Here is a 24,877-nt window from a genome sequence, read left to right on the forward strand (position 1 = left end):
CGGACAAAGAAATGACAGCTGTCCATATCGGAAGAGGCACCCAGTTGGTGACAGCTACAACTAGGGGGTAGGTGTGATTGGCCAGAGTGAGACTTTAGGGAGCGCTGAGGGGACAGTCCTGTGGGGGAGAGGAGCTTGACAGGCAGCTGAGAAGGAACAGCACAGAGGGAAGGGGAGACTGGGCAAGATTTCCTAGGAACCAAGGAGGGGCACTTCAGGAGAAGAGCCAGTGGGCAGATGGGAGTAACCTTAGCACTTGCCTTCCCGGCGTGTCCTCACTGATGACCTCAGCAGAGCATTTTTGGTAGAGTGAGGGGCAGGACAGCAGAGACGTGGATGGGAGGTGGTGTAGCATAGGGGCTCCTTCCCGGTCCGCCGGGCAGCGGAGTGGGCTTTGGCTGGTTGTTTAAACCCTCAAAACATGGGTTTCTTTGGGTATGGAGATGGGATAATAATGGTGTCCACAGAGGGTGCTTAGGATTACGTGGGATAGTGCCGGGCGCAGCATCTGGTCCACTGTAAGTGTTTAATAAGTGTTCTCGCTGTCACTGTTACTTTTGCCCACGGTTGAAGGGTTGAAGGTCGAAGGGTCTTCTCAAGTGAGAAGAGCTTGAGTCTCTCCTTTGCCTAAGTGGAGGAGAAAGACAGCAGGAGGGGATGCTGAGGATCCCGGAGAGGGCAGGATGGGTAAGGGCCTGGAATCAGCCCAGGTTCCACCCAGAAAGGGGCTTTGGGGCATTAGTCTTTGAGAGAAGGAACGCCTCGTCCATGGGCGGTATGAACTGGGAGAACATCTTCACACCTCGACGGACAGATTGGAGTGCGGGACTTTTGTTCTGGCCTTGGGAAGGCGTGGCCATCAACAGGCAGGTATCCCATTATCAGTGAGAGCACCTCTGAGAGACCCCTGCTGGTATTATTGCTCCAGGCCTTTTCCTGTTTGCTTTGACCTTGAAGTCTGAGGCTTTGTGTAATAGAAAAAGCGAGGAAAATCATGTCCAACCAAATTATTTCCCCCCCTCTCTGGGGATTCAGTGGGGAAGAATACCGGTTTCTGCCTTCATTGTTAAGTGGTTCTTTGCCCGTAGTTACTTTGCCAGGAAGAATGGCAGTTCTAACCTTGGTACGTGTGCCTGTATCTATATTTTTCCTCTGTAAACTTCTGGGAGAAGTTTTTTTTTTTTTTTTTTTTTAAGTTAAGAGTAAGAGCTGAAAGCAACTTATAGAACTAAGATTACAATGTGGAATTTCATAACTCATGTAGTTCTAGAACTTATTTCATAAATCATGCACTTTGGGCCTTTTCGCCGAGGTCCCTAAAGCTGGGTACCTTTGGATCATAGGAGTGATTAGGGAGGGTGGTGTCTGTGCCAGTGGTCGGTGGGAGCCTGTGGAGGCCTTGCTCTAGAGTGGCCGGTCTCATGTGGGCAGGCTTCAGTAGGGGCTGCCCTAGGCAGGAGCTGCTTCTACCTGTGCAGGGATCCATCCCAGTTCTGTATAACCGAAGAGTACTGAAATCCCCCGGGGTGCCTGGGACTAGCAGCTGAGTCCTGGAAATACCTGTTGTTGGCTCAAGGTCCAAGGGAATTAACAGTGCATGAATCCCTACCTGGGTGGAATCTGTAGGTCTTTTCCAGCGTTCGCAACCCTGGGCTCTGATGGGCGCTCCCATTCTCCTAAGGAGAACAGCCCAGTAAGTAGCTCAGTAGCATAACATGGCTTTCCTCGAGTGCTTCAGAGTCTAGACAATAGTGTTATTTTGCTGTGGTCTCCTTTGTTACCTTTCTTAGGCAGAGAGGGTTTGCAAAATATGTGTGAAGCGAGTCCCCTTGTCCTTGTCCTCATCCAGTGGCTAAAGCCTGGTCAGGGCCCTCTCTGGAGGGATTGAAAGAGTTTGCATGGAAAGGCAGGGAGCTGTAGATGTTGGGGCTTTGAGAGGCCGACGGAAACCAGTCCATTTAGGAATATGAAAAACCAGACAGTTCCATCCTCCCTGGAGGTGGTCACTGTTGTTTCTCAAATCCCTGCCAGAGGGTAAAGTTATTTTTTACCTGTTCAGAAAGGACGACAACAGCCTCTGAAGACCGTGTCCTGAAACACTACAGTCTTCTCCAGAAACTGGTTAAACCTTCAGGTTCCTTTAGGAGTAAAGGCCCAGCACAGACCCACAGTGCCCGGGACTCGTTTCAGGGGCGCATTGTGGCGTGTGTCGGGCTCGTGCCCCATCCCAGTGTTCTCGTTGTCCAGCAAGGCCTCATCGTTGGCTCCCTCCCTGTCTGCACTCCACCACTCAGAGCCGCCAGGCCAACTGTCTAGTGTGTTTTCCTTGCTTGGATGGTGTTCTCCAGATGTGGCCTGTGCTTTCCTTAGCCTTTGTGTCTTCCCTCCGGCTGTCAGTTGTGTTCAAGCGGCCCTTCTTCAGTTTCCATTCGAGGTCACTGTTCCTTGACGCCCCTGCCTCCTCACACCCCCAACCCCAAGCCTTTCCTGACTTTTTCAGAGAGTTCTCTTGCTCTCTTTGAACTTCTTGATCTTTGAGTTTTGCTTGTTGGCCTGCAAGCCTTGTCTGGCTCCCTGGATCCTAACCTTGAGGGGAGAATCTTTCTAGAGCTAGCCCCTTGCCCCGGGGGCAGCCAGTCCTTACTGAGTATTTGCCACAAGACTGGGTCTGCAGTTCCTGGGCCCTGTTGCTCATTCCAGAGAGGTGGGGCGCTACGTTTGCAGTGATGTGTTCGTTTGGTCAGATAACATTTCTGAGTGGCCTGAGCAGTTGGTTATAGTTAACTCATTTCCATATTGAAGTCACTGGAATGTTTAATGGGTGTGTCTGATATCAGCAGATAGATTTAATTTTCCTAGGAATACAGAGTCTGAGCATCTGAACACTCCTCTAAGGATGTCAGAGCCATGCTCCGTAAGTTTGCCAAAAAGGAAACTCTTACCGGACCTGGGACCCGAACCAAGGTCTTCTCATTTCCACAGAAATTTCTTTTCTCTTATTCTACCCACTTTTTTGAACTGTTTCTTTGTTTATAATTATATATAGAGAAAAAAAGTTAGCTGAAGTTTCTGAAAAAAGAGGAGATAAAAGAGGAAGTCAGATAATCTTAGGTAATGATATTCTTTCCAGACAGCACGTGTAGAATTCCTCCTCCTCGTGTCCTGCCGCTGAGGGAAGAGTCAGCTCTGCGGAAGGCAGGTGTCTTCAGAAGGGCTAAGGGAGTGTATGGGGCAGGGTCCATATAAACAAGAGCCCCCTCACCTCAGATGACTGTCACCTCTATTTCCTCTCCCTGTGTTCCTGTTAGGGAAGCAAAATGGCTCTTTTATTTTTCTCTTTTCATAAAGGGCTTTTCCTTAGAATTCTCTTGCTGGTGGGGGAGGGGTGAACATTAGAAATATGTGACACGAATTTATCATTTGTTTTTACAAGATGCCTGAGTTTATTTTACGCCGGATGAGGGGACTCCTAAGAGTGAAAGAGGCCAGGTGAACTGTGACATAAAAAAAGCATTCACATTACTAAGGGCACACATGCTGAAAAGGTCAATGCTGACTTTTGAGTAAAGGAGAAAAGGGAGGGAATTTTGTCTTTTACTGCTGTAGCTCATAAGGCTTAAGTTACTTTGATGTCATCGATTTGGAAATGAAAACTTTGGCATCTTTAAACACAGTGTAGTTTCTTAGCTACCACTGATATTTGAGGATGGTTGTTGATGTCCACAGTTGGCTAAATTTTGGCAGTTGGCTGCGGTTTCCGCCTTCCATCTTTAACAAATACTTGAGGGCATGTGCGCATGTGTGAGTATCGTCCAGGGCAGTACCTACGTCTAAGATGGTTTTATCTTTGAAAACTAACTTTTTAACTTAGGCAGTGATGTTAAATCTCCTTGTAACTTGATCTCCTTTCCAAATTGTAAAGTCAGGTGAGTTGAAACTGACCAAAGAGAGAAATGAGTCTGTTCTATGACTTTTAGGAAGAAATATCGACATGATTTTACTTCTCCATTATGAGATTAAAATAGGGTTTTCTCCGAAGTTAGAGAAATTCTGGCTATGTTTAGTCCTATTGCTTTAAGTTGGACCTTACATATCTGATTTTTGTTGGGTTTGTAAAACTTCCTGATTGTGGGATTGAAAAATCTCTGTTGTGATATGAGATGGCCCAGGTTTATATTTCATTTGTTCTATTCAGAGATAATTACTGCTACCCGTTTGGGACTTTTAAATCCCCAGGTCAGCTCTGACTCAAGCCCAATTGGCTTCTCCATCTGTTCTCATTACTTTTCTTGTTAGGTGACAGTCTTCCTCTTAGTAACATGATCTAATATTTATTGCACTTTTAACTGTGTGCCAAGCACGAAGCAAAGGCATTATTATCTGCTTTTAACCTCAGGATAACTGTATGGTAGATACTGTTGTCATCTTCATTTTAAAATAATAAGGCTGGAACTTTTGAGAAGTTAAGTGATTGACCTGCTCCCGACTAGAGAGTGGTGACCTTGGGCCTGGAATCTAAGTTTGTTTGCACTCTGAAGCCCAAACCCTCACCCAGCCACTAGACTGCCTTGGTTCCTTGGATAGGTCCTGTGAACTTGGATAGGCCTGAACTCCATACTAGCTGCATGTTTCTGACCTCGATAGATCTGCATTGGCATTCTGGCTCTCTTCGTAGCTGTGGGATCTTGAGTGAATTGCTTAAATCCTTAAAACCTTGTCTTCGTTCAGAAGTTGGGTGTGAAATCTGATGGATAAATCCACTTTCGGTATGCGAGACAGGAAGAGACTATAATTATTTTACTTATTACTTATACAGTGGCCTGACTTTTCTAAGATAGTTTTTGGCGTGCGAAGTTGCCTGTTTTCTTTTTCTTCTGGAATGCTGAGCCCTGGCCACCTCATCTGATGTTGGCACTTCTTTACATCCGTCACCTCTTGGGGTTCTCCAAAACATTTCTGGAGGCAACTAGGTGTGTTAGTGGCCTTTTGGTACACAAGTCATGGAGTGGGTCCTGGCCTTTTGGGGTTGGAGGGAGACCAGTAAACAGCATACCTCTTCTCTGCTTAAGTTCAACACCAGTGGAGAGGTGGCAGAAGTTGGGCAGATGGAGACTGAGCTGTCACCTTGATTTAGAGAGTGGAAGTAAAGTGAAGGGAGGAAGGAAAAATTGCAGCCAGGATTCTTCCTATCAGATGAGGATTTTGGAGGGGTTCTTTGGTCTCTGTGTTGTTTGCATCTTCAAGGAAATGGGAGACGGGCTTGCTGAAGGTCACAAAGCTTCTATCGGCCAGCAGCTCTGAAACTCAGATGTCCACTCCTGGACCAGTCTTGGGACCATGTTTGGTGGAGCACTTAGGTGGTGGGAGGAGATAAGGGAAACACTGTATTTTGGAAAGTTTGCGGGAGTCTTTGAAAATAGCTATACATGTTGTATTTTGGGGCTTCTTCAGTTAAAAATTTTTGGATTACATGGCTTTTAAAATGTCATATGACCCAGGTGCCTGGGTGGCTCAGTTGGTTAAGCGTCTGACTCTTGATTTTGGCTCAGGTCATGATCTCCGGGTCATGAGATTGAGCCCTGAGTTGGACTCTGTGCTCAGCATGGAGTCTGCTTGAGATTCTCTCTCTGTCTCCCCCTGCCCCACCATTTGTGCATGCTCTCTCTCTCTCAAATAAATATTTTTTAAAAAATAAAATGTCATATGACCACTGATAGTTTCTTGGTGTATATAGCGCATATAGACATGCACATACATATACACATGCTTTGCATTTTAGGTCTTTAAGTATATTTATGTATATGTATGTGTATGTGTATGTACATTATGTTATGTCATATATAATATATGTTTTTTCTTTTATTTGTTTTCTTTATATGTTTTTGGGTATGTTAATTTGTGTCTTGGTTCTGAAGAAAAATCATCATAATGATTAAAAACTGCAGAAAAATGACTGCCATGTGAGGTTTTATGTAAAGATTATTCTTAAAAATACAGATTTGGTGATCGTTTTGGCCTTGAGGGGCAACCCTGGCTACACTCCCCATCCTTTCCCTGTTACAGATAGTCTACTAATTTAGAGGCCAAATCTCTTTCCCTCTCCAGCCCGTCACCTCCACCCACCTTACATGTATGTCTTTTCTTGATTTGGAGTTTATGAAAATAGTCATGTTATTCAAATGCATCCAGAAATGAAGCCTATTAAAACTTAAATGCTTCCCCATTTTTGCTGAATGCTTACAGAATCTGTACATTTGATACGAAGTTATATTAACCGTCATCTAATCATCTAAAAGTATCTTAAATTTTTGCAGCTGTAGAATTATATTAGACTTCTAATAATTCAATTTTTACATTTAAAACCAATTTAGACTCATCTATAAGGGAGTAAAATTATATCTCGTGAGAGCCATTGCCCTAAGTATATACTCTTAACTCAGCATTCAGATTTCAAAACTACAACAAAATTAATCTGTCTTGTCTTTTCTTTTTTAGCTTCTCAGACAAACTATTTAGTGGAAAGGGCTTACATTTTCAGCCATCAGTTCTAGATTTTGGAATTCAGTAAGTATCTTCTTTATAATTGTTAGTAACTTGTTTAATGTGCATTATTTGCTCTCAGGATATCATTTATATATATGCTTAAAATATATTAACATATTTAAAATGTATTTATATATCTATATATAAAATATTAAGTACATTTTAAGTATATTAGTAATATAAGGGATATTGACCTTGGGACTTGTTAAGAGGAATATTTTTGTGAAAAGGAGAGTGTAAAATTGTTTTAGCCATTTCTTCAGTTTTTAATAAATATTTCCTTATAATGTTTTATAGTGATTGGAATTTAATAAGAAGTCAATATTAAGTCCTGTTTTTCTATAACAAATCAGGTCATTTTATAGTGAAAAACACTAAATACTGATGGTTTCTGAATTCTTTTCATTAGATTCATTTGCTTGTTTTTACTTCTCGTTATGCTTTGTTAATGCTCTGTGCAAACGTTAGTTGTTACCAGTAAGACTTTGGAAATAAGTCAAGTGGGGAAGACAGCATATAAACTGTAATTACAGTGCATCACATTCAGAACCAGGAAGATGAAGGGAACGTGACTTGAGTGTTGGGTGAGGGACTAATCTGGGAACTTGGAGAAATTAGGAGAAGGGCGATGCTGGGCCGAAGGGAGAACTTAAGGACTCTTGTTGGCGTTAACACTTAAAGTGGTTGAAGTTCGAAACTTCAGGTGTTAAACGCCCTGGGTGCAGCATATCTTGGCACTGAGAAGATACAGTTTCTCGGTCGTAGAGTTTCAAGTATGGAAGTAAAATTGTTTCAGGTGTCAAAGCTCTGCTTACTTCAGCAGCCTGGAACATCAGTTTCACAAAGAGCTGTTTTGAGTTACAGGATGAGTTAGGTGAATGAAATAGTAGGCATGGTGCTGGGAGAGCATCTGGGGGGAGTTAGTGGTGGGCTCCTGGGGTGCCCTCCTTGACTCATCTGGATTGCCTTCTTTCCTGTTCCTTCTGACCAGCAAAAGATTAGAGCTGCAGTAAAGAAGGAATTTTAAATGTAAAAGTACCTTGTTGAGCTTTTAAAGGAGATTCTGTAAAAGGAAGAAGAGAGGAAAGTGGGAAGGGCGCTTGCTGACTTTACCAGATTCTAGGTGTCTGGTTTTTTTGTGTTTGAATTTGTGTATTTTTACTGTTAGGTAAAGAAACGTTCAAAGCTGAATTTATGATAAAACCTCACTGGTTTGAGATTCTGAAAGATTGCTTTACTTAGGTGAAAAGTCTTTATCGTAAAAGGGAGCTTTAATGCAGGACCTACTTTTAAAAAATATATATTATACAACATTGCACTGTATGTTAACTAACAAAATCTAAATTAAAAATATGGAAAAGAAAAAAAAATATATTACAGATTGGTAGATATAATAAAATGAATAGTAGTAAATACAGTTAGATGAGGATAATAACTCCAGTTCATAGGATGCTAGCTATGATATATTTATTCTTCAGGAAGATAACTGTGATCAGTGCACATGGAGGGATGGATGTCTTGGCTACAAATGTTAATTAGCTATATGCATCCGTTTTTGATCCTGATGACTTGAAGCAGGTTGAAAAGCAAATGTTTAAAATGTTTTATTTGCAAAAGGTTATTTACACTTGAGCCTTGACTCACCTTTGGATGGTTCAGTTTTGTTTATGTAGTACTTTATAGTTCTCAAAGTACAGTTGTGTCTCTTGTCAGTTGAGTCTTCTATCAATCCTAGAAGGATAGTGGAGTAGTGGGGGCAGGTATTATCTGAGAGAGAGAGAGACAACAAGTTGCTCGTGTGTCATTTTCAAATATCTCTGTACTTGAGCATGGACTACAGATGCTCATGAATTTGTTGCTGAGCAGTAATGTTTTTTGCCCAAGGGCGTTTCACTAGAAGTGACAGAACAAGTCTTCTGATTTCTAAGCCAGCACATTCCATGCTATTTTTTTTTTATAAGTGAGCTCTAGGATATGATTATGGGAATAAATTAATTTTGCTAAAGTTTTTTAAAAATCTTGGTAAGAACAAACAGTAATCTAAATTAGAACACTTCTTTTTTTTAAGATTTTATTTATTTATTAGAGAGAGAACATGAGTGGGGAAGGGACAGAGGGAGAAGCAGGCACCCCGCTGAGCAGGGAGCCCGATGTGGGGCTTGATTCTGAGACTCGGGATCATGACCTGGGCTGAAGGCAGACACTTAACCGACTGAGCCACCCAGGCATCCCAGAACACTTCCAAAATTAGTCAAGTTTTTTCTTACTTTTAAACAAATGGTCTAATTTATAGGCATTAGGTTCAGACTTCAGCCAGAGAGTTCTTCTCTTGATTTCTTTAATGCCTTTGCTCAGCTTTTGCTATTGTTTATTTCGAAGCTGACCTTGGGCAAACCCCATCACTTTTCATAGCTTTGGTTTCCCTCTGGGATGCAGAATCAGGATTGTGAGATTCATCTGCCTTCTGCCCACCTCTTAGGGTTGATTATAAGGGTTAATATTCCGCTGGTCCAGAGATTAAAAGTGCTAATCATTCATAAGAGATTTTAATCATTCTTTTATAGTATTAAATTAATAGAGTATCTTCCAGTTGTCACTAGTGGAGGAAATTCTTATCCTCATAACAGTTTTAAAAATAGAATTAAAAAATAGAATAAAAATAGCACAGTGGTAAACTAGGTCTATGTTAGGTCTGGTGAGGTTTCTGGTGGATGCGGTCACTGGGCTCTGTAGAATTGCTGTTTGGAGTCTGATTTCTAATGTGTTTTTGTTTGGGCAACATCTGTATTTTTTTTAACTAAACATCTTGTATTCCAGTGATATGAATGGGATATAAAACTTTGAGGATAAGTAGTAAGAACTTTGCTGATTGAGTCGTATTATTTACCTAAAACCTAAAACGATGGAAGTCTTTGTTTATTTAACTTAATGGAGGGAAAAGGCAAATGTGAGCCCAGCACTCCCAAGGCAGGGCTCTGAGTTGACCCTTTATGGTAGTATAAAAAAAAAAAAATTAGTTGTATTAGTTAAGAACATTAAAATAATAATAATAATAAAAATTTTTAAAAATCAAGGTTTTGATCACATTAGTGTGTCTTTTACTTATAACTGGATTAAAGGACATATTTTTTAAAATACACATTGACTATATTAAATCTTCAGTTAAGACTTGTGATTAAAAGTAGGAGGTGTGGGGTACCTGAGTGGCTCAGTCGGTTAAGCATCTGACTCTTGATGTTAGCTCAGGTCTTGATCTGAGGGTCATGAGTTCAAGTTCTGCATTGGCCTCCGCGCTGGGCTTGGAGCTTACTTAAAAAAAAAAAAAAGTCGGAGGAAAAGCTGGAAGAGGAATGTGAGGGATTTGATGGCAGGATACAGTAGTTTGGAAATCCCGTTGTACATAAGACAGCATGTACTTCATTTTCTCTAAAACACGCAATTCTTAGTATCAGAGAAATACAAGTATAATGTAGATGAGTTTTTAATATAGAATATAGTTTTATTTCTAGGCCATATTAAAGAGAGCTGGATACTTGGGTCCCTGCCTCTGAGGGCATTAAAACTGGAGAAGTGGCTTCAGTGAAATTTTTGTGGCTCTCTGCGTATGGCAGTGTGACTTAACTGGTAGCAACCAGAGGTAAAGGATTCCAGGGAACATGGCACGTAGGTGGGCCAGAGATAGCTCCGCTCCTTTGCAATTCCTTTGCTAGCCTTGCAGGTGGAAACGAGGAGGAAGGAAAAAATCAACATGAGTGTCCTCATCAGTGAGGGTGTTCGCTGGAAAGCAGATACTCTTACCTTTAGTGCGTGAATGTTTTGAAATTAGGTCTAAAACTTCCATGTGTGTCTGTTTGTGGAGGGAGGAGCCAAAGCTTTCCTCAGAATTTTCTAAAAAAACTCATGATTTAAGTGGATAAGAACAAGCTATAGAAAGTGTTGCTGAGTTTGCATTCTTCTTAGAAGAATGGTCTTTAGCAACAATTACGTTTTCCTTTCGTGAGAGTTGATAAAGTCTCTTTGTGAGTAGAAATCCATTCCCCACCCCCACCAAAGCCTCTTTAAACTTATCACTCAGAGAAGAAACTCTAAACAAACTGGGTTTTTCTATGAGTACGGTTTCTTATCTGAACCTATTTTCATTTGAATTAGAGCCCCATTAGGCGAGAACCTAGTTCCTACTCTGTATTTGCAAGCATTTTAATGGATTGCGTTCTTCTAACGCCAAAGTCAGTGAGGTGTTCCCAACGGTTGGCCTAAGTGTCTAATAAAAGGATTCTTTTAAAAGTTTTTGACTTGTGAATTAAATGTTTTGTTAATAGCAGGATTTAATCATTGTTGCCTTTAGCTTTAATGAACATCAACAGCTTTTTGGGTTTAAAGTATATACATGTGTGAGTGGGTGGAGAGATGGGTGGATGGATGGCTATATTCACCACCACACAATCCATTGGTTTTTTCTCCTTGTTCCCCTCCTAGGTTCCTGGGTCACCCTGCAGCAAAGATTCTCTATGCTTATAACCCTAGTAGGGATAGTGAGGTCGTGGTGAATTCAGTGTTTACAGCTGCTAGACATTTTCATGTGCCTCCTGTTCATTGCAGGGTAAGTGTTGATGTACTCTTTGAAACTGCTATGGCAGGTGGCCAGGTTTTCTTGCTTTCTTTGGCCTGAAGTTTTTACTTTCTGCTCCCTGTCTCCGCTTTTTCTGCTACCCACACTCTTTCCTTCTGCGTGTTTGCTTTAGCATTTATTTTTTTCAGTTGTCCATAATTTTGGTGGCTCTTGATATCTCCATGGAAAAAAAAAGTTTAGAGTCTAAACAAGGTATAATGTTGTATATCTAATAGGACTTTTTCATAGTTAAAGAAACAGTATTATGTGTCTTAAAATGACTACAAATGCTGAACCATTTAGTAATTAATACAAGTTTTAGAGTCGTGATCTCTTGGCCTGGCAAACCTACTAGAATAGGACTCCTTTCTAAATGTAGGAATAGAAAGTAGTGAATGGCCCTTAAAAAGCTAATTTGCACCATAACAGAGAGCTACCAAGCCCTGATCTTCTGGTAGTTTAGATTTCAGTGGTCTTTAACTTTCAGTGAAGATCCCAATTACTAGTGGGTTTTATTTGTTTATTTAGCTTACTTATGTCTACCTGATAACACCGTTTTCCTTTTAAATATCGAACCAAGGAGATGGTGCAACAGGGAGCCCCGTATTGTGTTTATGATAGTCTGTCCAGATAAATGCAGCTGCTGACTTTCATTAGGAATTGGCAGGTTTGTACATCGGTGGCTCCTTTTACTTAAGCAGAGTTAGAGCTGTGTTTGATAAAGGCCGTTGAACACATGGGTGCAGGAGAGGAGGGAAGACGGAGAATGTGAGGGCGCGGGATTCCCAATCGGAAGTGAAAGGACTCGGCAGCGGCCTTGCTGTAAGTCTGTGGTGTGTTCTTTGTCTTTGATACATTGTCTTCGATTGTTGGTGATTCTCAGGGATTCGTGATACTTCTGAGTCAAGGGCACAGAATATTTAGACGTCTGTTAATGGAAATTGTCAAAAAGGAGGTCTCTGAAAGACATTTTTTTTACAGAGGTCCATTGCAAATGGCTAATTTGGTACCTTCCTTTCAGGTAATTCCAGCAATGGGGAAAACATCCTTCAGAATTATTTTCTTACCTACTGAAGAAGGAAGCATTGAAAGTTCTTTATTTATTAATACCTCCTCGTATGGAGTCCTTCCCTATCATGTAAGTAACTTTTCCCTCTAGTCCCTTGATTTGGTTGTTGATTTAACAGAGGGCTTTGGATATTTTATAAAAGACTTTTGGAAATGTTGCCACCTGCTTTATGTCATTAGAATATAAGATTGTTAGTGATGTAAACTCACCAGCTTTCCCCCTTCTTCTGCCTCCCATGCCATACCCAGTTGGCTGTCTCGGGCTCAGAGCACAGAGCTGAAACTCTCACTATGGATTTTTGAACGGCATTGGAACAAAACAAAGAAGGCTACCATATCCTATTTCTATTATAAAATAGAGTGGGCTTTCAGAACTCTGCCCTGACCTCATGAGCAGGCCAGAGGGAGGAGCTTATAAAGGCAGTCCCTAGTGCTTCTGCCGCCTTCCCTCCTGGGCTCAGGAATATGTCTAATCAGGGGACATGGTCAGTTCTCAGGGAGCTTGCTATTCATATCAAGGTACCAGGGATGGAGTGTGAAGAATCTTTTTGTTGTTGTTCACAAAGTAGTTAGGAATCTTTTTTTTTAACTTTATTTTATTATGTTATGTTAATCACCATACATTACATCATTAGTTTTTGATGTAGTGTTCCATGATTCATTGTTTGCGTATAACACCCAGTGCTCCATGCAGAACGTGCCCTCTTTAATACCCATCACCAGGTTAGCCAGAACCTTCAGTTTGTTTCTCAGAGTCCATAGTCTCTCATGGTTTGTCTCCCCCCTCCGATTTCCCCCCTTCATTTTTCACTTCTTACTATCTTTTTTTTTAAACATATAATGTACTATTTATTTCAGAGGTACATCTTAAGTGGTATCTGTGACATCTTTAATAGGATGTGGCATCAAGCCAAGGTCTGTCATTTTTGTGGTTATTTCCTACTGGTTTCCATTAAACACTTGGTCCCATATCAGAAAAATTGTTTATTTCTGGAAAGATTTGCTACAGTGAGGAACATTCAGCTTAAATAGAGCAACTTTTGTTGCTTTCTTTTGTAGATAAAAATATATAATAATTGGATTAATAGGGTCTTAAAGACCAAGGTGGTGAATACAGATTTCCTTTGGAAAGGTATTTTAACATTATGACAAGTATGTTTCAAAACGAATAGGGGAGTAATTAACTCTTTTTTTTTTTTTCCTGAAGGTATCTGGAATTGGCACTCGAAGAATCTCTACAGAAGGGTCTGCAAAGCAGCTACCAAATACTTACTTTCTGCTTCCACAGGTCCAGAGCATTCAGCTTTCACAAACACAGGTAATTTTAATAGTAGATTTATTTTGAATTCTGGTAAACACCACACTTTGTAGTCCTCTAAATTGATGTATCTTTTGCAGCCCTTTTTATATAGGATTGTTAGAGATGTTAAACTCACCAGGTTTCAGAATTGGGATTTTATTATTTTCTGCTTTTTTGAAAAAAGATCCTGATCTGTATAGAAATAATACATATATGTGAAGTACCAGTGGAATCCATGTGCGTCTTGTGAAAGGCTTTATAGTCTACGGTGTTGCTTTCTCATAGTTAGCTTAATCTTGTTTTTGATCATTTGAAATGTTTCCAGTTTTTCATTATTATTACCATTAGGCCATGTACATGTTTTATAAGTTTCTTTATTTCCTTTTTGCCTTACCTATTTCTTTGGGGTATGTTTTGTAAAGAGAGATTCTGTAGTTAAAGAGTATGAACCATTTTATAGAGCTTGTTAGTTGCTTTTTAGGAAGACAGAACCTCCATGGTCACCAGTAGTGATATTTTTTCAGGAATGTCTTACTGTCTTCCCCTCTCCCTGCTTCCAGTCTTTCCTGAGTGTGGCTTAGTGGAAAGAAATGTTTTTGATGTTTTAGAATGTGTATCCAGTCGACCTTGGAACAGTGCAGGGGCTATGGGGGCCCACCCCCTATGCAGTTCAAAATCTGTGTATAACTTTTGACTCCCTAGAAACTTAACTACTACTAGCCTACTGTTGACCAGAAGCCCTACAGATAACATAAAGCTGATTAACATGTATTCTGTGTTGTAGGTATTATATACTGTATTCTTAGAATAAAGTAAGCTAGAGAAAAGGTTATTAAAATCATAAGGAAGAGAAAATCCATTTATAGTACTGTACTCTTGAAACAAAATTTGCATAAAAGTGGACCTATACAGTTCAACCTGTGTTGTTCAAGTGTCAAGGGTAATGATACCTTAATGTTCTTTCAATATGCATTTCATTAATAGCATGTAGGGTTTGATCATTTTTCTCCTTTGTCTTATTTCCTGGCAACTATGGATAACTTTGGAAATTGAGAAAACTCTTGAACCAGTGTATGATGAACTTTGCCACCTTATCTACCCTTTTCTTTCTGATAAGTGAATAAAGAACATTGCTTAGAACTTTCATTGAATAGTCTTACTGCACCTCTGCTATGGGCATGCACTGGTTTAGCATTTCCATCTTCCTGGAGCTTACATACCAGTGGGAAGACAAGCAAAACTAATTTACCTGTAATGTAATGTCTGGGAGATTTGTCATCATTTTAGATAATTCTTGGGGATTTTTAGTATTATTTTTATTTTTATAAAATTGAATAACCCCCTTCCCAGGATTTTAAGGATGATTTCTTAAGGTTTGCAAGTTTGGATTTGGTTTAAATCCTAAAACCAGTGGGGATGTATTGAAGGGTTTAAGCATAAGAATGGCATGATCTGACTTGCATTTTTGTAAGGGGTTGAAAGGGCGGAGTCAATGTAACTTGCATCTGCTTATAGCATAGGTTTTTCCTGCTGAACATTTTTAGCCTTATCTCAGGGCCGTCCTTCAGCAAAGGGGGCGGCTGAGAATGGCCAGGTTTCTCTGGTTACTGAGACTGGAAGTTTTGAATTCCAGATTCCATATTAGTGGTGATAAAAGTATTGAAACAGAGACAGGTGTTCAGATACCTTAGTTAACAGGAATTAATTGAAGGGAGGATACAGGGCATTAAGGGAGAGAGGCAGTGACCATGCGGGCCTCTCTATGAGGTCTGCTGGAGAACTTGATGTGAAGAGAGCTTGTACGTTAACACGCTATACCTGGCAGATCTTGTCTGCTGGCCATGACGCCCACTGCCCTTTCCTGCGTCCAGGCTGTCATCATCCCTCTCCCAGGCCACTCTGGTGGCCCCATAACAGACCTGCCAGTATCTACTCTGGCCCTTTCAAAAGTCTTTGTCCCCCAAATGCAGATTGGACCACACTTATGATGTGATAATATGCGCTACATTTCAGAGTTTGTAGATAAGACTCAAATTTGGGGGCTGATCTTTTGTTAGAAACCAGTATTTTGAAGATCTGAATATCAAAAATATCTCTTAAAAGGCAACTATTTTAATCTTCCATTTTTACTGTGATTCAGGAAAAAAAGAAACTGTATTTTTCAAGTCTTACTGTATCTAAAAAAACCCCTGCAACATTAGACTAAAGAAATCATTATGGCATTCCTCAGAAAAAATTCTGACTATAATATTTCTGTACTGAAACTGCATACATATATGTGTTTGTGTGGTGTTTTAAGTGGGTATAAAATTGCCAGCTAACCTTCCTCAGAAACAGATGTCTTCATTTTGATGTTCTATCTGTCTTAAGTTTTCTTCTTTCTGTTTTTTGGTGAGAACCCATCATCTGGGTGAGTGGTTCAGTTCAGCTTCCTTCAAAAGGGAATAAAGGGTCTGGAAGGTACTCATAAAATCACCTCTGGTTCAGTTTAGAGCTGGAAGGTAGATCTGCTAGAATGCTGGAGATTAAGAAGGTTTAGGCAGAAATTAGGATGTCATCAACTTTGCTTTCACTTACCTCCTTAGCTCCACATGAAGAGAAATAACTTTATTGTGTTTAGGAATATAATTTGAAGTTGAGAGAAGAAATACAATTGCTTTATGTGAGTCCACTGAATCGTAAGAAAACTGAGACTAAGGTGATAATAACCATTTAAAAGAATTCTCACTCAAACAATAATAGGGCCAAATAATTTTAAAATTTTTTTGTGTGTGAGTAAAATGTACAGCCTGCTTATACGTTCAGGTTTATGTTGCATCTGGGCCTAAATAGGGTTGGATTTCAGTTTAACTGAGTATTAAAAAAATTATCTGGCTCAAACATAGTTAACAGAAGACAAAGACGTGCCCCCAAGGCTTCACCCAAGGATTCCTGAATATAAAGTGTCTAAAAGGTGAAGGCTCCAAAATGTGCAGATGCTGCTTGATTCTTCCAAGCTATAGAAATGCTGATCAGAGAAGGAAAAACAGCAGAAGTATTTTGTAAAGCTAGGAGTGTGGATCAGAAAATGTGCTTCTGGTGCTGCCTTGAGGAGACATAAATGAAATGGCATTTTTAATATGGCCATAAGCTACTGTTTCAAAACGTGAAAGAAATTTGAGTTATCAACATCCTGAGTTGTCAGGAGGATCACGGAGACATCAGATATTTTGCTGTTGCAAACCCAACACAATTCTATCATGAGAAATTAAGTCGGAAACAAGAGACAGATGTGTACCTTTGTACGGCATTGTGACGTGTATATGACCTGAAACACTTGATGCCGTTGTCTCCACTGTAACTCAGATGTAAGAAAGCAGAACTAGGTTTTGGTCATGTACCAGGATGGCTAGAGAGCTTGGGAAGCTAAGTACGAATAATGAAAGCTGTTTATGCCTGTCCCTCACTTAGAACCTCAGCTCTGCAGGGCAGAGATCTTTGTTGACTGACACATTGTAGGTGCTCAATTAGTAGGCATTGGCATGACTGCATGAAATTCATTTTTGTACATTTTGTACATCCAGGGATAAACAGGAAAATTCTAACCAAATAAGATTATAAAGTACAAAAATGTACATAGTTTCAAGGAGGCTTTAGAGAGATTGCTAGAAAAATGTATATAAATAGGTGATTAAGGGAGCATTCTGGAACCTTTATAAATTATTTTTCCCTCCATGCTGTGCATTACAACTCCAGGACTTATTTCTTTTATAATTGGGAGTTTGTACCTTTTCACCACTTTCACCCATTCTGCTCCCCCTACATTTCTCACCTCTGGCAATCACGAATCTGTTCTGAGTTCAGTTGTGTGTGTGTATGTGTGTGTATGTTTTTTCCCTAGAGTCCGCATATAAAGGGAGATCATATTTGTTTTTCTCTGTCTTACTTCACTTAGTATAATGCTCTCAGGGTCCATCCATGTTGTTGCAAATGGCAGGATTTCCTTTCTTTTTATGACTGAATAATATTCCATTGTATATACATACTACATTTTCTTATCCATTCATCCATTGATGGACACTTAGGTTGTTTCCCTGTCTTCGCTATTATAAAAAAACCAGAAATGCTAGGGGCGCCTGGGTGGCTCAGTCGGTTAAGCATCCAGCTCTTGCTCTCAGCTCAGGTCTTAATCTCAAGGTCATGAGTTCAAGCCCTGTGTTGTGCTCCACACTGGGCATGGAGCCTACTTAAAATAAAATGCTACAGTGAACATGAAAGTGCAGATATTTTTCCAAGTTAGTGTTTTCATTTCCTTTGGATAAATACCCAGAAGTGGAATTGCTGGATCATAGGGTAGTTCTATTTTTAATATTTTGGGGAACGGTTGTATTGTTTCCATAGTGGCCGCACCAGTTTACATTCCCACCAACAGTGCACTAGGGTTCCCTTTTCTGCACATTCTTATAAACTTTTTATATGTATATGAAGAAGTGAATGTTGATGGAAGACAGGGGAGCTCTTTCCACTGGGGACCAGCTAGCTGTATTGAGTTTTTCAGATACAGGGGGTTGTACTGCTCTTTCCTCACACTTCCTTAAAATTGCTTCCTGAGGTAGCAACTAGAAATTTTATGGAATCAGAACACCTTAGCTCACATATCCTTGCAACTTACTGCAGATTACCTCATGTGAATATACCGTGGCGGTAGTTGGTGTTACTCTCCCCTAAACTATTAAAAGATTCAGGTAGCTGGGGCACCTGGGTGGCTCAGGCAGTTAAGTGTTCAACTCTTAGTTTCAGCTCAGGTCTCATGGTTGTGAGTTCAAGCCCCACATTAGGCTCCATGCCCAGCATTTATTTATTTATTTATTAATAAATAAATAAGATTTATATAGCTATGACAAAAGTCAAGTTTAAATAATGCTCAAAAATTATGGATTTATTTTAGGGATACAGGCTGGAGGAAAAATTAATTACTTGTATGAGATCAAAAAGCCAATTTTATACCTCTGTCTGTGTGTTTCCAGGCCTGGGCCACACTGTCTTTTGTTGGAAGCATTAAATGAGCATCTGTAAAACATACAGTACAGAACTTAACCTCCAGACTATGACTTTATTAAAGTACTCTGAAAAGGGCATTATTCGGTATTTTAGCCTCCTTTCCTAAAAGAGCATATATTTAGGAAAAGTAGTCAAACAGATTAAGTCCATTTTATTTGATCTTCTCTCTACTAGTAGGGGAAAAACAGTGTTCATATTTATAGTGTCATATAGATCATAACTGCTTCTGCCCTCTTTTTTTTTTTTTGAAGATTTATTTATTTTAGAGAGAGTGAGACAGTACAGTGGGGAGGGGCAGGGGGAGAGAATCCACAAGCAGACTCCACGCTGAGCGTGGAGCCCAGTGCTGGGCTCGATCACACAACCCTGAGATCATGACCTGAGCTGAAACCAAGAGTTGGACACTTAACCGACTGCGCCCCCCGGGCACCCCTGCTTCTGCCCTTCTAATATGAATATCCTAAGTTTAAGATACCATTTTGTTTCTTGTAATAACAAAAAATGTGTCTATCTCATGGAATAAACTAGGGTGCCAGCGAACAATTGTTACCTCATTTTTATTTTTTATTTTTTTGCAGTATGGGCTCATTTTGGTCCTTTTTGTTTGTGTCTTTTACCTGTTGGTATCTGACTTTTGCATCGCTCAGTTGAATCGGGTGAAATGGCTCACTCTCTTCTGCTGGAAACAGAAGTGTGTGTGTGTGATTTGTCTTCTCTCTAGATTCTTGCTGGCCCCGTGTGTTGCAGCGGCCACTGAGTTCAGTGGGGAGGAGGGCGTAGGTTTCTGTCTGTGTGCTGCACATGTGTGTCTGCTCTTAGGAAGAAAGTAGGGGAACATGCAGACTTGAGATTGCTTTTTACTTTTTAAACCTTTTCATGTGGCCCTTCTTTTTCATTTGTTTTGCCCTTTGGAAGGGCAAAAGAAGGAAGGGTTCCTAGCAGGTGAGAAGTCACTGTTAGAGTGGGTCCGAGTGCGAGTCTGAGGTTCCTCTGCGTTTGTTGTAGTCGTCATTATTTGGCCCTTGACTTATTCTAGTCATTCTCCGCTCCAGTCCACGTGTCACACGGCTGTTCTGACATCCTCCAGAACAACGCCGCTCACCGCTTCCCCTGGTCTCTGTACTAGTCGGCTCCTGTAGCTTGGCATAGGAGGGCCTCAGGACCTGCTCCAGCTTCCTCGACAGCCTCAGATGCCCCACCACTCTCTTCTCCACTCTGGCCTCCCAAACCGCTCCCTGCCGGAACGTGCCATCCCTGCTTACATACTGCCTTACCTTCACAAGCTTTCAACCCCCTCTGACTCTCACGATCCTTCTCATTCCATCCTTTTTTTTTTTTTTTTTTAAGATTTTATTTATTTATTTGACAGAGAGAGACACAGCAAGAGAGGGAACATAAGCAGGGGGAGTGGGAGAGGGAGAAGCAGGCTTCCCGCCGAGCAGGGAGCCCGATGCGGGGCTCAATCCCAGGACCCTGGGATCATGACCCGAGCCAAAGGCAGACGCTTAACCGTCTGAGCCACCCAGGCGCCCTCCATTCCATCCTTTGAGATCCAGTTCAGGTATCATCTCCTCTGCAGCCTCCCCAGGGTTCCAGGTGAGTCTGCGCTCCGGGCCCCATGGCACTTGGTTCAGGCCCCTGCTTGAACGTTTGGGGCCCTGTGTTGTCTCCCTCCCATGCTCTTTCACAAGGCTGTCTTGGACAGGGCCTATTTCCTTTTCATTTTTATAATCTCAACATCACTTTAGTGCTTAGTACACTGAGGACCCCCAGAGTTTTTAATAGATAGGTGAGTCAGTGGACATCTGAGCTGTGATCCCCAAATAGCATATCTACCTGTTGTTGTTCCATGTAAGATTTGTATGACTTCACCTTTTCACCACATCAGCCACGTGGACCTTCACCAGATTTACTACCAGGGCAGGTGGTAATATTCTTATTTTAGAAACTGCAGAAGGGACTCAGTTTACGTTACTTGGTGGAGGCCGAGAGCAGAGCTGGGATCGGTAGAGCAGCTCAGTCTGCTGTAGGATTTTCCCCATATATAGGAAGTGTCATGATGACTCTCATTTCTGTTGACTTAGTAATTGGTGGTCCACAAAAGACAAATAGCAAATAAAATGTGTTTTTTTGCTGCATTTTTATAATGGCAATAAAACAATAGAAACAGCTTAAAGGCTCAACAGTAGAAAAAGGATTTGATGAATTTGATTATGTCAGTATGGTAGACTATTAAGTAGTTCTTCCAAATTGTAATTATGATGCCTCATCTGACAAGTGAATAGTAGAATATAAGCTAGACTATACTTGATGATTGTAACTGTAAAATATATGGTGGGATAGAATACACAAATATCGTTGTGTTAGGCTTGTTAAAAGTGAAAGTTTTTATTTTTTAATGTTTTTTACAGTGGTATTTTGTTTCTAAACCATTGAGATTTGAGGAGTGTTTCAGTGGTTTATTTGGGCATAATTCAAACAATATTTGAAACTGGCATCGTCTCAATCTGGCATAGAGTCTCACTGTCGCAATAGGCTTGTCTCAGAGATTTACAATAACTTAAGTTATTCTTGTTAGAATCATTGTAAAATAATGTTTATTGCTAAAAATAAAATGATAAGTCAAAGTGGGAAACCCAGAAAAGTTTTGAAGTGAGAGCTCATGATGCACCAAGTAAAGGTGTGTGTGTATGTCCTAACGTGGTATCATATTACCAAATTATCTAAAAGTGAGATTGTGGCTATGAACAATTGCAATGTAATCATTAGATAACATGAGAAACCAGAGGAGTGAAAAATTAGACATAAGCCCCAAGACCACAGTCACTCTTGGCAACGAGAACCAGGACTAATATTTTGTCATCTGCTCTCAGTGTATTTTCTGAGTGCATGCATATGATGAGGGTTCCCCTTCGCCACCACACTCTAGTGTGGCTGGAGGGTGTGAAGAAGAGATTCTCTCGTGTGCTGTGTGATAGCTAATGCATTTCAGGCCAGGAGTTAGTTCCTAACCTTTTCAGATTGGCACAGCCCTCGCTTTTGGAGTGGTGATGTCAGGGACAGGTGTTGGGCAAGGGCTGCCCGGAGCCCCGTGCCTGCCAGGCTGGGAGAAGGTGCCCTGAGGTGCTTTCCTGCTTCTTGCCTCCTGAGGTGCTGATCCCTGTCAATTAAGTGTGGCAATCTGAAAGGGAAGCTGTAAAATCAGCATAGGGAGGGAACCAAGGAAAGTTTTTTCAATCACAATTTGACAGAAGAGAAAGGGGCACATTTCTCACTAACAAATAAGTTACAAGAGTCTGATCTAGGAATTGGAGATGGAAGATAGAGAACAGGGAAAGGTTCTTTAACCTCTTTAGCTCTCCTATTTTCTTGATGGGCTTCCGTAATTAGTTAAATGGAAGAAACAGATTTTCTGAATGTGATAGCTGATAATTCCTACAAATCCATGTGTAATCAGTAATGTATTTAATACCATTTCTTTGCATGATAAAAGTTGTTTGATTTTTTTTAACATAAAAAATGATAGAGTGTCAGAGTCTGGAAAAGTATTACTCTATGTTAGGTAAATATATGCCATTAGTTAATTTTTGTTGACATACCTGCCTCTGAATATGGCTTTTATTTTTTAAATAACAGTAAAATAATAACAGTAAATAACAGTATTCAAAAGTTTTTGTTTTTAAATGTGTATTTTCCTTTGCCAAGATTATAAACTCCTCAAGAGCAGGAATCCTGTCTTAGCCAGTATTTGTTTTCTTATTACCTAGCACAGTCTGGCCATATAAGATGCAGTAAATAAATGCTTGATAATTGAATAAATGATCTTCAAAGGAAGAAACTATAATCTCAACTATTTATGAACTAATGAGACATGAATCTTTTTTGACTTCTTTCAAACATTCATTATGTTAGAATATTCTAGAAACTCTTGGGGTATTTGAAGATGCCCAATAAATAACGCCTGTATTCCTGGCCAAGTTCTAAACTAGTGGTCATATAAGAATCAGGAGTTGGGGTGGTGCCTGGGTGATTCAGTCAGTTAAGTGTCCAACTTTTTGATTTCAGCTCGGGTCTTGATCTCAGGATCGTGAGTTCAAGCCCCGCTTTGGGCTCCGTGCTGGGCGTGGATAATACTTTAAAAATAAAAAAAAAAATGAGGAGTCAGGGAACCAAAATGCCACTCATATTGTTGATAAGCCACATTCTTGTGTATCAGCTGAGGTCAGAGAGCCGGTTCCTAACTCCCTGTTCCCTTGGGTAGGTCATGGGGTGGCCCATCAGAAGGGGGGTTTGAGTCTGAAGGACAGACACCCCTCTCGAGAGTAGAGAGGAAAGAAACCAGCTCCTCTGTGAGCCCCTACCCTTCTCCACGCTGTCTACAGTATAGCATCATGTTCTGTTGCCCACTGACAGGCAACCCCCTCTGCCTCCAAGGGGAGAGGAAGACTTGGGGCAAAAGAACAGAGAATTCTTTCCTCATAACATTCCTCACCTTTTATACCTGTGACCCGTTGGGCTTGCCTATTATCAAGATTGGGTTCCCCCTTCCTCTGGCAAGGAGACCAGCAGACTCCTGACAACCATGCTCCCACTTTCCTTAGTCTGCTCCTCCTCCCACTGGAACCAAACCCCCATTTCTTTGATCCTCCACAGACTGTTGGGGAGCATTGTTGAGTTTGCCCCTAGAAAGCTCTGAGATAGATTAGAATAATTCATTAATAATCTGTTCCAAAGGCACACTGCAGCCAAGGTTGAAAGTTCATGTCCTCATCTGTTTTCCATTCCAAATTCTTTTCAAGTATGATATTCAATACAGCTTATCAGAGTTTTTGCAGTGGGATCAAATAACAGAGTTAAGATACTCCAATAAAAAAATACCAGCCATAGAAGTATGCCCCATCATAGAGATACACAGTGTACTGAATAAGAAGGTGAATTCTAAAACCAGACCACCTGGGTAAAAATCTTGTTCACCTCTGAGTGACCTTGGCCAAATTACCTAATGTCTTTGTGTCTCAATTTATCTATAAAATAAATAATAATAGCACTACTTTGTAGTATTGCTATAGCCGTTGACTAAATTCATGCTTGTAAAGTGCCTAGAACTAGTACCTGGCACCTAACTAAAATGCATTCATCACTTAAAAAAAAAGTTGTGAATATAAACCTTCTATTGTGAAACTCTTGGAGAATTTTTAAATTCAGAGATTCAGTCCTCTGGCAAGACTTGGAAAGTTCAAGGCTATAGTCCCATATCAAATTATCTTAGCTTGTGAGTTAACATTAAAAGAATTTGAAGCCCTCCCCAATTTCTTATTTTTTGGTCTTAGCCCGAGAGGTTGTCCATGCCTGTGTGAGCTGGGGAGCCTTCAGCAGCTACGGCCAGGGCTGGCTCTCCCTAGAGTGCATGAGGCTTCCCCAAGTCACACTGGCTTAATATTAAGTCACTTGGGGCGCCTGGCTGGCTCAGTTGGTAGAACATGCAACTCTTGATCTTGGGATTGTGAGTTCGAGGCCCATGTTGGGTATAGAGATTACTTAAAAATAAAAAAATAATCTTAAAAAATAGTATCAAGTCTCTCTTGAGCCTCTCTTGAGTCTAGAATCTTAAGACACAACAATATCAGATATCAACCTTCCATCCACAGGACTTGGAAAACACGCCTCCCATCCCAGCCCCCAAGGGACTAATTCTAAGCAGAATTATTCCCAGCCCTTCATTTTTGCCAAAAAGAGGGATGGAGGGTGGAGAGCATCACCTTGGCTTTGGCTTTAGTTTATGCCAGTTGTTCTGATTCCAAGACCTTTGCATTTAAACTCAGCAGGGAGAGATTGCCTGTCAGGAGGCTTCCCTGGAACCTCAGGGGCTTGGGGAAGCGCCACTTGTACAGACCAGCTCCTCTCGGGAGGTAGCCCCTGAGGTGCTCTGGTCTTCCCTCCAAGTTGAGCACTTGGCAAAGGTGGCAGCCCAGTCACAGGTGTGTCTTTGTTCTCCTTCCTTGCACAGAACCCTTGTTTCTGGCACTCCTGTGCTGAATGGTGTGGGACACCCTGTTGAGGATGGAGCAGCCTCAGTGCCTGGGCAAGGGCACTGGGATCTGTGCACACACTGGTTTCCATGGCCTCTTACGGTAGATTTACTTAGGCTCCTGGAACCTACTTAGAGAAGGCTTTTCCCGTTTAGCTCCACCTGTTTCGAGTGCAGCATTGTTCTCAGCAGATTCTTGGAGGGCAGCTGCTGTTGACATTTGGGAAGCTTAGGGCCTGGTGGGGATAGCACGTTGGCAGTGAGCCACTCACTGTCTCCTCCAGGTTGT

At 41.0% G+C, this 24,877-nt stretch overlaps 1 protein-coding gene across 2 annotated transcripts in view; it reads left to right on the forward strand.

Annotated features, from left to right (window-relative positions):
• TMEM131L (transmembrane 131 like) overlaps positions 1 to 24,877 on the forward strand; it is a 159,314-nt gene that overhangs the window by 73,828 nt on the left and 60,609 nt on the right. For both annotated transcript variants that reach the window (XM_027598880.2, XM_027598879.2), the window contains exons 4-7: positions 6,496 to 6,564; positions 11,020 to 11,143; positions 12,174 to 12,290; positions 13,428 to 13,538. In XM_027598880.2, coding sequence (XP_027454681.2) covers positions 6,496 to 6,564; positions 11,020 to 11,143; positions 12,174 to 12,290; positions 13,428 to 13,538 — 421 coding nt within the window. The remainder of the gene's footprint in view (positions 1 to 6,495; positions 6,565 to 11,019; positions 11,144 to 12,173; positions 12,291 to 13,427; positions 13,539 to 24,877) is intronic.

Source organism: Zalophus californianus, chromosome 2 (assembly GCF_009762305.2).
Source record: "Zalophus californianus isolate mZalCal1 chromosome 2, mZalCal1.pri.v2, whole genome shotgun sequence".
Taxonomy (NCBI): Eukaryota; Metazoa; Chordata; class Mammalia; order Carnivora; family Otariidae; genus Zalophus; species Zalophus californianus.